Here is a 12,278-nt window from a genome sequence, read left to right on the forward strand (position 1 = left end):
TAAGTGAAGCTACTGGATTAAATCTTTTAAAATATTTTAAATATTCAATTTTGTTATTTGGGCTTCAGAGAAATCTTAAGTTTAAGAATTCTTTTTGATTTTCAGATGATGGAAATCGCTTTTTAACTCTTTTAAAAAAAGTAACTTTATTAAGAATTTCTGGAAATGTGATACCCTCAAACATTAAATTTGAAAAATTCTCTAAATAAAATACTAGGGGCTATTTTTTCTCTGTATTGAAAGTTTTTAGGTAATGAAACCCTGCTACCATGACTTTGATTAAAGAAGTTCTATTTCTTTACATTTAAGGAAAATCAAGTCTTAGTCTCTCTCTCTCTTTTTTTAGTTTCTCTTTTAGAATATGCTTTTCTCAATTCTCTAGGAATTGAGAATGCATTGGAAAACATGGGATGAGGGAGACTGAGAGAAGTCAGTTAGATCTTACTTGTAATCCTCAACTCTCTTCTGCCCTTGATTTTTATGAATATTATTACAAAAGATAAACCACAAAGCCACTGAGTACTATAAAATAACTCTTTATTCATGGAAGCTTAATTAAGATGAATTTTTTTGTAGAAGAAATATTATTTGCTTGTATTCTGTTCATTTTTTCCCAATATTTTGTATAGGTTGCAGATTATATTCCTCAGCTAGCCAAGTTCAGTCCTGATTTGTGGGGTGTGTCTGTGTGTACAGTAGATGGACAGAGGTGAGTTTATTTCAAATTCATGGAAACCAACTTTAAGCTTTGAATTTTACGTAACAGTGAGCACAAGGGAGACAGGATTATCTTCTGTGTTGGAAACTAGCCTAACATGACAGGAATTCAAGAAAGGAAATAAGTTTAGATTTTAATTTAATTTTTAAAAACTCAACTAAAATAGTCTTACACTAAATTTTATGAGGTATTTCATCTCATTCACAATTGTAGTCTTGTTATTTGAGTATTTATTTTTCAAGTACTTGCAATTACAGTTTTCTTAGGAAAAGCAGACTTGTCAAAACATGAAATTATTCACTAGTGAACTGACGACTAATAAAATTGGTTTCCATTTCTTAGTTTAACAGTAACAGCCTCTCACTGTCTTTGTTGCTCATGCTCCTGATATGAGTTATGTGCTAGTTAAGATGGTACAGTGTTATAGTCATCAGTTTCTGTCTGTCACTTGCAAAGTGAGAAGTCATGCGCAAACTCTCGGGGTCTCTTAAATCCATGAAAGCGATCTTTGGGAAGTGCTCATGCTGTAGGCAGAACCATTGACAAATGATATTCTAGCAGAATTATAAAAAGGATAATGATGTGAAGACACTTCAAAGAGAATGATTTGGTTTTAAAATCAATGAATTATGTGAGGCCCTTGAAAAGTTGATAAAATTCTGGAATATTTTTTCAAAAATGACTTTTCATTGTGCTGTGAGTAAGATACAAGTATTTCTTATCGTGTTATAATTTGGTTTTGTCAAGTCAGAAAAATTATGCCAGAAAATTCAATTTTTTAAATTAACATGAAGGGTTAGCTCAGAGTTACAATCTTTGTGTTCCTTTCGTTTTTAACTAAAGTATTTGTTTTTAAATTAAAATGTAACTTACATAAAATAAGGTGTACATCTCCTAAGTGCATATAGCTTTATGAGTTTATATCAGTGATTAATTTTATCCTAAATTTTGTTAAAACTACAAGTTGTTTAGCCTTATAATTTTCAATCTTAAATACCTTCTTTCTAAGTTATCTTTTTATTTTTTTACCAACTATCTTCCTCAAGTATTTACAGTAAAAAGACATACGACTTAGCCCATTCATCATTAAGATATCTGAGGCCCCAAATTCCTCTAATACTGGCAGAGGTATAACAAATACCTGGGTCTCTTAACTTCTAGTTTGTTGTTCTCTCCATTATCACAGGCTTTTGTTCTCATTTGGGCCCATGAGATGTACTAAGCATTAATTGCGTATTGAATTAAATGTTGGGTGCTCTAAAAGGACACAAATACATGGGAAGACAGGGCTTTATTCTAGTACAGAGTGATACCTTGTTTTTGTATTTGGAGGAAATGGTTTATCATGCAATGGAAATTTTTATATTTGCAGGAAATGATTATAATGCAAGGTGTGCACGTGATTGTTCTCTTAAACATTCTCTGTGTGTGGAAATGATTCTTTTAGGTTAAGTGGACTTTGGACTAGAACCATATGTATTTTTAAATGAAAGGGAATAAGACAGGCTCTTGTCAGGTTTTAAGAATGATTCAATCAAGTTGAAGTTACAGTCTGAATTAGAAATTATTTCTAAACATGATAGGAAGAATATTATGTACTTTTACTCTCTATTCATATGTATTTATATTCCATAATATACTTGGAAGTAAGGTGGCTGGCCCCTGGTGTTTCTTTGCCTTTGATGTCTCCTCTAACCCGTTTTGCCCAGGGACGGTTATTAGTAGTGTCCAGTTTCACTGTGAATGAGTTTCACCCTGAATGAATGATTGACTGGTTTGTGTTGGGGCATAGTTCAGGGCACCTGGGATCCCAGTAAATAAAAGAAAGATCTCCGCCCTTACATTATAATAGAGTCAGTCAGTTTTTCCATTTTTATACCTATTTTATACCTCATTTACATCCCAGTTTGGAAACATATAAAGCTTTCTTTTTGTTCTATTGTTTGGGTACGTGGTAATAATAATGCCATTAATGCCAGCTCTAATACAGCTTACAAAGCTTGGTGCTGTTTATTTTAACGCGGCTGGAATTGTGAGTAGATATGGTTCACAGGCTAAGGTGTTTATGGACAAGGTCTCAGAGAATAGAGTGAGATTCAAACTGAGCCCTATTTAAAACTAACCACCACTATGTAGCCATGATTAAACCTATGAGTGAAGAAGTGGTGACTGATTTCTAAAAAGGTTAGTTCATTTTATATGCTTGAATACTGGTAGGAGTAAGGAGGGCCAAACCCTTTTGGCCTCAGAGGAAAATTTTCACGTTACTTATTTATTATCTAATTCTGAACCATATTATTACCTGTGTACTTTTAAGCTTTTGCCCTTTTTTTGCAGTATTTAAAAAATTTATATTCTTTAATATCCAAGTAAACTTGTGGTAAAATTATGGGAAAACCTTTATAATTTAAAATTAAAATGTAAAAATAACTCCAGTTATTCAAATATTTTTCCAGTTGATTTTAATTATTTTTTAAATCTACTTTTAAATAGGCATTCTATTGGAGATACCAAAGTTCCATTTTGTCTTCAGTCCTGTGTAAAACCTTTGAAATATGCCATTGCTGTTAATGATCTTGGAACAGAATATGTCCATCGATATGTCGGAAAAGAGCCAAGTGGATTAAGATTCAACAAACTGTTTTTAAATGAAGATGGTAAGAATAATATAAAAGTTCGAAAAAGAAATACCGCTTTTTCCTATTTAAATCTAAGAAGTTGGGATGCACGGGTGGTGAGTCGGTTGAGTGTCTGCATTCGGTTCAGGTCATGTGAGTGCCACATTGGGCTCCCCGTTTTTCCTTCTGCCTGCCACCTGCCCTGCTTGTGCGCTCTCTCTCTCTCTGACAAAGAAATAAATAAAATTTCAGAAAAAAAGAAGTTATTTTTTAATATTTTTGAAGAAAATTAAAAACATTTGTACTTTATTTCATTTCTCATTGAATTTCCGTTGAACCCATAGACATAGTTTGTTTAATCACCTACTTTTAAAAATGTATAAGTATTTTTTAGGACTAGAGAGAAGATGGGGCAGGGAGTAAGATTTTTGTTTCACTCCTAACCACATATAGGAGAGTATCTTGTAATAAAATCTCAGTGTCTGGGATTTGCTGTAAAATAATTCAGTGAGTATAGTTGGGAGTGCTGCGCATGAATTTTTACTGTATGTTGGTAATTATTGAGGCTAACTTAGATGCCTACATGGATGTTTATTCTATTCTTTCTACTTTTGTATTTCATATATATTTGGAAACTTCCAGCATAACAAGTTTTTATAGTGGCTGTGGTTATAATAATGAATATCTTTGCTTTTTCTTTTACATAACATTTAATATTTGAAAGAAACATGTTAAATAGTTGGAAAACTAACAAATCTTACCAATTAATAGGAATTTAAAAGCAAAGGGGGAGGAAAATGGGAGTACTTTTGATCTAATAGAGGTTTTATTTTATTTATTTATTTTTAAAGATTTTATTTAGTGAGAGAGAGAAGGAGAGCATGAGTGGGGGGAGAGGGAGAGGGAGAAGCTGACTCCCCACTGCACGGGGAGCCCCACATGGAACTCAGTCCCGGTACCTGAGATCTTGACCAGAACCAAAGGCAGATGTTTACCCAACTGAGCCTCCCAGGCACCCCTGATAGACCTTTTTTATGTTTGGTTGCTTGTGGTTTTCTGATAGAAGTTTTAATTCTAAACACCAATCTATATATTGGTTTCTATATTTCAGTCTTTCTGACATATACTGTGTTGCTCATTCGTGATGAGTGAAGATAGAATCAAAGAAAGAGTGAAGGAGTTTAATGGTTGCAATAATGGTTGTGACAAATACACTTTTGCAATTTTTGTTTGTGCTGGATAAAAATGAAATGTGCCTTATACTTGTTATTTTTTTTTTAATGAAGTTATAAAAATGGTATTTTCTTGGGGTGCTTGGGTGTGCGTCACCCAGTAAAGCATCTGACTCTTGATTTCTGTTGAGGTCATGATCTCAAGGGCTTGGGATTGAGCCCATAGTGGGGCTCCGTGGTCAGCAGGGAGTCTGCTTGAGATTTCTCTCTGCTTGTCCTCTGCCCCTCTGCACTGTGATCTTTTTCTCTAAAATAAATAAAAGTTAAAAGAAAAAATATGATATTTTCTTGTGCATCTCTGTTTGTTTTGAGAGCAATTATATTTTCTTACTTAGTTTACCATAGTCTTTGTGTCCTGATGCTGCTGTTGATTTTATGGACATTATCATAAACCAACAATTTCAATAAGGTCATCATATGCGGAGGAACCTTATTTATTAAGTCCATTGACATCCAGATTTAATATGGGAATAACTAGTATTTTTGTTCTATCAAGATAGAGCATTTTATAGGAAAAATTAATATTTTTCCATGTAAGCCAAAATAGAATAACCTAGGTGGTTCTGGTGAATTGTGATTGGCTTTGAGAGAGGTATTTAAAGAATAGAAATGGGGGCACCTGGGTGGCTCAGTGGGTTAAAGCCTCTGCCTTTGGCTCAGGTCATGATCTCAGGGTCCTGGGATCGAGCCCCACATCAGGCTCTCTGCTCAGCAGGGAACCTGCTTCCTCCTCTCTCTCTTCCTGCCTCTGCCTACTTGTGATCTGTCAAATAAATAAATAAATATTAAAAAAAAAAAAAGAATAGAAATGAACAAATACAGGAATTCAAATGTGAAGAAATATTTGAAAAACAACAAAGTAATAAAATGGGCATGGAATAAATGAACATTACAAGTAATGCCTTTTTTTGCTCTGTAGCTTTGAGTTTAGAAATTATAATTTACTGACACAGTAATCTATAAGAAGAAAATCATAAAAACTTAGGGATTTAGCACTGGTTTATAATTGAAATATGAAGTTTAACAAGAGGTTTTACCTTGATAGTCTTTGATTTTCTTCCAAGCCGGTCCAGGAGTCTCAGAAGTAATGGGAAAATGAAGGCCTCACTGTGCCGCTTCTGCATAGATTCTCTGCTCTAAAGTTTTGGTTTTAAACTAGCCCCAGATAAAAACAATCTGTCCATCTTCTTCATACCTAAAACTTCAAGGGTAGATTTATGATGAAACTATACACTTCATACATGTCTGTGCATCTAGCATTATAAAATTTTAAAAAATATGTGTGTTAATATTCTTCTAACTTTGTAAGATTGTGGTAAGTTAAGATTAATGTGAATATAATAAAAAAATACAGTACTCTTAACATCAGTAGTTATACAGTGTTCTTACAGCATAAAAACATTTTAGTCCTATAGTGGAGAGTTGGTCTGAGACTTTCTGTCAAGAAGTAGGTTACTTGATGGACATAATCACTTTTTTTTTTTTTTTTTTTATTCGACAGAGAGAGATCACAAGCAGGCAGAGAGGCAGGCAGAGAGAGAGAGAGGAGGAAGCAGGCTCCCCAACAAGGAGAGAGCCCGATGTGGGACTCGATCCAAGGACCCTGGGATCATGACCTGAGCTGAAGGCAGATGCTTTAACCCTCTGAGCCACCCAGGCGCCCGAACATAATCACTTTTTGGAAACAGCTGTCACCTAGTGAAGTCTTTTTCTATCTTACAGTAGAAATTAGATTAATTAACAAATACTTACATAGCCTTCTTCCACTCTGTTAACAGCTTGTGCAGGGTAAATGGATGTTGGTTCTTTGAGTAACTTATGAGGCTAATACTAACGGATATGGCAGCAGTTAGACATCTATCTAATACGTGCAGACAAAATACAAACTGTTATCTTACAGGTGTGTAATTGACAGAAGCCAAAATATATATGTTGGTTTATATTGTGAAAGATTTGAGAAAGAAAAGTGTCGAACTAGTTTACATGAGGAAGACAGGACTGAATTTTATATAGGAAGAACAAAGTTTGGGTGGTTGGGTAAGTGGGCACTGCAGGATTAAACTTCATGTAGAATATACTTTAATTTTTATATTGCCCTTTAAAATTCTAGTATAATACTTAAAATGTAAATATTCGTATCAAACTGAAATGAATACATTTTAGTTCTTTAGTATGTACATTAGCAACCTTTGACTTAACCTCAGTGATGATCCACATCTTTTAAGGTTCGTATGCTTAGCAATTGGAGAACTTTTGCTAGTGTAATATAATGCATGTTTAGTCACTTTGGAGAATAAATACTTGCTAAAATTAAACAGTTTTGTGCATTCTAGTTAAAAGTGCTCCTAACTTTCGTATGTTGCCCTTGTCCATTTTGTCATTATACCAAGCTAATTTTTGTCATTACTTCAGATGGTAGATTTTATTAATTAGCTTAACCTTTCAATTCTCCCCTCCTACCTAGAGTGGAGCAGGAAGCAAGTAGATTTTATAGTCATGGGTTTTAGACTGAGGTTTTAGACTGCAATAAAGCTGGTGTTATATTATAGTATCTGGTATATTTCCAAACATTGAGGTGTCTGGCTTTTGAGCCAAAGGCAGAGAGAGCAGTTGCTTACATCTGAAAATTGCAGCGTCATGCCATGAAATGGTTTAATGTTCTTTGAAAGGTCATCTTAAATGTAGCTGATGTGATATTTGCAGAATATTTATAATTTAGATAATATTAAATGCACACATTTATGTGTTACCATTGGAATATACACATTAGCTGCCTCCTAAAGGCTCTAGAGCCTGAACATGATAATACCAAGACCATGAAAGGGCAGACACAGAAACAGCTACACAAACATAAATATAAACTAATGTAGCACAGGCTGATCTCTGTATTGTTTTCTGTCTGTATCTTTTTTTTTTTCCAGGTGAATAATACTGGAAATTTTTTGTTTCTTGGCTCCCTCTTGCCACGTAGTACTTTTCTTTGACAGTAGTTGCTCTCATTTTGTGTGACCTAGAGAAGGCAGACTTTTCTTAGTGGGATTTGGGATAGGTGAACTCTTGATTGTAAGTACTCTGATATTATACTAAATTTTAACATTTGGAGCCAATCATCATCATGAGTAACCCAAAATGTACAGTGTTTAAACCATAGCTGTTAAATCACACTGTTGATCTTACATTGAGGGTAAACTGGTAAACTGTCAATCACCTAATATTCTGTCTGTATTTGTTTAAAATAAAAAAAAATTTAACGGTGTTATTGGGAGATACTTCTCATGCCATATAATTCACCCATTTAGAGTGTAGAGTTCAGTGGCTTTTAGTGTATTAATAGGGTTGTACAGCCATTACCACAATCCATTCTGGGACACTTTTGCCCAAAATGATACCCTGTACCTATTAGCAGTGAGCATCCATTTCTCTCCCGCCCCTGGCGACTAGTAATCTATTTTCTGTCTCTATAGATTAGCTTGCTCGGGGGTGCCTGGGTGGCTCTGTCATGACTTTTTCTGCTCAGGTCATGATCGTGATCGCAGGGTCTGAGATCCAGTCCTGTGTGCTTAAGATTCTTTCTCTCCCTCCCAACCCCCGGCTTGCTGACTCACTCTCTTAAAGAAAAAGATGATTTGCCTGTTCTGGATATTTTATATAAATGGAATCATATGATATTTGGTCTTTTATGACTGGCCTGTTGTACTTAGTGTATTAAAGTGCTCTCATGTGGTAGATTGCATCTGTACTTTGCTTTTTAAAAAAATGCATTGAAGAGCGTATGTGCTATGGTGAGTGCTGAGAAGTGTGTGAGCCTGACGATTCACAAAGTGTACCCCTGGGGCAAATAATACATTTTATGTTAATAAAATAATAACAAAATAATAATAAAAAACAAAAAAACCCGATACTCTCCTATTTATGATTTATAAAACAAGACAATGATTAATAGAATTAGAAAAAAATTGTTGAATAACATTGCATTGTATGGGTAATAATACCACAATAAAAATAATCACATTGTGTTTAGACATTCATCAGTTGACAGGACATTTAAATTGTTTTTCGCCTTTTGACTATTACATATAATGCTGCTGTGAGCATTGGTTTGCAAATTTTCATGTGCATGTATTTATTTATTTTCTATTTTTCGGTTATATACCTGGGAATGGAATTGCTTAGTCATATGGAAACTGTTTAATTCTTGAAGAACTGCCAGGCTGTTCTCCAGAGCTCAGAGTTATTTAGTTATAGATTACTTTTACAGAAGGCAACTTGCTTAAAATTTAAGAAGAATAATAATTATGTAGTTAGTGAATTCTGTTGAATTATCAAGTTAGATATGAATTTGTTCCCCCCAAAACAAATCACTACCACAGATAGATAAATTAGGAATTGTGCTTTCAGATAAATGTTGTCAATATCCTCAGGCATTAATATTTGGCATTTGTGCCATGCCATGAATGACAGGGTAATCAGTTGAGGCTTGAAATTCTATTTGTTCTAAGAATTAAAAGAGATAGGATTTTGGATGAACTTAAATTTTAAGTATTTTTAAGATAAATACATCTTTATTGTCAGGAAATATAGAAAAGTAGAGAATATCATTTAAATCTCATATAATATTTTTATCATAGGTATATCCCTTTATAGTGTTTGTGTTTTCTTTTTCTGCATATGTATATGAGTATTCATAAAAACAAAAATAAAGCAATTTTTTAAAAAGATTTTATTTATTTGATGGCAAGAGCACAGGTAAGCAGGCGGTAGACAGAAAAAGAAGGTGAAGCAGCCCAGCAGAGAGCCCAGTGCGAGGCTAAATCCCCGTGACCTGAGCCGAGGGCAGATGCTTAACCAACTGAGCCACCCCGGTGTCCCCAAAATAAGGCATTTTAAAAAGCAAAAGTGGTTTCATACTAGAGGTGCTGCTTTCAAGGTTATTTTTTAACAATATTATTTGAGTGCATAAGGGTGTGCCATTTACAGTTAAGCATTTCATGTGTTTTGCTTCATTCAGAAATGATGACTCACTGAGGTGTTGATGTTCTTTATTACTCCCAACATACGGTGGGAAAACTGAGGCACAGCGAAGTTCAATTACTTGCCCACATTCAAATAGCTAGTAAATCGTAGAGTTAGGAAATTTTGATGTGCTTTTGTACTGCTATTCATTGTCTTTCAATACATAGGAATCTTTGTTTTCCTATATGATTATTATAGAAATATATTATTGGTTTGATAAGTAAATGACTTAAATGCATTCTTTCACCCTCTCTTTCCCCTGCCAAAAAAAAAGACTAACGATATCTTACATAAGGAAAATAGATATATATTTGCAGGAAATACCTATGCATCATGGAAAATGATATCAAGTATTTGAAATGATGCTGTTGTTTTTATATTTTACAGATAAGCCACACAATCCTATGGTAAATGCTGGTGCAATTGTTGTGACTTCATTAATAAAGGTAAAATGTTGACAATTCCTTTTAACCTAGTAAGTTTTTAAAAATAACTAAGGCATAAAGATGAATCTTGGATTATTTAGGTAGAACTATGAAAAGTTTTTTTAAAAATCTTATGGTATAAAGCTAAAATTCTTATTTATTTAAAAATAAATAATACAGTCTCAAGGATGAAATTAAAAAACAGATGACTCACTGTAGAGTTACTCAGTTACCCTTGACCTGAAGATCTGGCAAAAATTCAAAAAGAAGTCTCTGCTGAACAATAGGCACAGAGGTTTTTCTTCTTAAAGTTTTGATATTTTTTTCTTCCCTTTCCTTTTGGCTCTTGGAAAATAAACAGATGTAAACACAGTTAAAAGCGTTTTACTGTTAACTGTTTGTCATCAGCATATGTAGGAACAAATGTTTTGGTACTTTGTTAAGACAAAGTACATTTACCCTTGAATATTCCGAAGTCCTACTACTCTCAGGAGCTACATTCATGATTTTCATTTGAACTTCTTTCATTTGTTTTGCTTATTATCATAACTAAAATAAGTAAGACTTATTCCAATTATTAAGTTATATTATTTTTCTTATGTATTGTTTTACATTGTATGTTTTGATTGTTTTAGTGTCTGGTTTGCCTTAATAATTGGAAGCTCTAATGTTGTTTGGAATAAGTATTTGAAAATGATTTGAGTGCGTGATACTATTTAGATTTTTAATTTCTAATTATAAATTTCATTTATATTCCAATAAATCTCATTTATGTTTGGAACACTTGTATACTTTCTTCAGTGAATCTGTGTTTATCTCTTCCAAGCATAAAAAGACATAGCAACATGGCTTTGTAGATGCATTAGTGAGGATGGGATACCCTGGTTACGTAAGGAATATTGGGGCCTTTGGCCGAATTAATAAAAATATACCTAATTTCTATACTGGAAATCCTTTTTAATAAATTTTATATGTTCATGAGAAAAGGCTTTCAAATAGAAGACTACTGTCATAAGAATTATGTATGTTTAGTTGTTATTTTAGGACAAATACTTTATAAGCATTGGTCCACTTAATCCTTGTGACTCTAGTGAGGTAGGTATTATAGCCAAGGATTATTCTTTAATGTAATTCATTTAGAAGACTATGAAAATTTTTATTTTTCCCATTATAATATTTAGCTATACATAACTGTTTTACCTAAGATAAAAGTCGTCAGTTTGAGGTGAAAGAATATTTGTTTATTGTAGAAAATTTTAATACAAATCTGTGCTAGCCACAGTCCTTCCTTCGGGTAGTTTGCTTACCTTGTAGTGTGAGATGGACACAAGTATAAATGGGTCCTTACAATGAAATTCAGTGAACACTGTGATGAGAGAAAATCTCATTAATAATTGTTTAGATTTGAACAAGTAACAAATGAGAAGTAAAGAAAGTTACAATAACACAACCTACGTATTAGTGCTTGCTTGATGAGAAAAACCACTAGAATGGTTCTGAACCTTTTTTGGGTCTTCCCAGAAAAATGTTCACTTAATGATGATTTTATATCAACTAAGGAGTTTACAGACCCTTCGAACCTGATCTGTGAGTCCAAGTTGAAGAACTCTTATATTGGAGAAAGAGTAACATAGCACACCAGTAATATTTTCAGGAAAGGGCATGTATAAATGATTAAAGGAAGCTTTCCTTAACTGCATGCATTTAAACATCTTTTGTTTAATGATTCATGGGTTTCATATACTATGCTGAAATGCTGCATGTAAGTGCATGTCTGGTCACATCACAGCATCACTTCCTCCGTTTCACTTCCCATGTGCAGTCATGAGCCGTAAAAGTCACATTGAGCCACATTAATATGAAACAGTGAAAAAAACTCATATACACAACATAAATGTGGTTCAGTGTCCAACAGTGCAAAAGTTTAACTGAGTCATCTTGTATTTATAAATTGGATCAGTGATTTTAAATATGTAAACATTTTTAATTTACTGGCAAAGTTGAAAATGCAGCTTTGGGATGTAGTTCATATTTAAGGTCACTTTCTTGGAATGTTTGTTTTGTTTTTAGAAGTGTTTCACAAGTTTCTTTCTCTTTCTTTAATGAAGTTCATCTAGGTCTTGGAGGGGTAAGCTTCATCTCCCTCTGTAAAACTGACTGTCCTAGAATGTAATACTTCTTTAGACTGTTTTTTTTTTTTTTTCTAAAGAATTCAAAACTCCTCTAAAAATCTGTATGTGATCTGTGAAGGTCGTATGCTCACATATTTATG

General features: G+C 33.5%; 1 protein-coding gene across 2 annotated transcripts in view; it reads left to right on the top strand.

Annotated features, from left to right (window-relative positions):
- Positions 1-12,278, top strand: part of GLS (glutaminase) — a 79,054-nt gene that overhangs the window by 20,253 nt on the left and 46,523 nt on the right. For both annotated transcript variants that reach the window (XM_059393080.1, XM_059393079.1), the window contains exons 5-7: positions 630-709; positions 3,212-3,375; positions 9,969-10,027. In XM_059393080.1, coding sequence (XP_059249063.1) covers positions 630-709; positions 3,212-3,375; positions 9,969-10,027 — 303 coding nt within the window. The remainder of the gene's footprint in view (positions 1-629; positions 710-3,211; positions 3,376-9,968; positions 10,028-12,278) is intronic.

The sequence above is a fragment of the Mustela nigripes genome, chromosome 3 (genome assembly GCF_022355385.1).
Source record: "Mustela nigripes isolate SB6536 chromosome 3, MUSNIG.SB6536, whole genome shotgun sequence".
In the NCBI taxonomy this organism is placed as follows: domain Eukaryota; kingdom Metazoa; phylum Chordata; class Mammalia; order Carnivora; family Mustelidae; genus Mustela; species Mustela nigripes.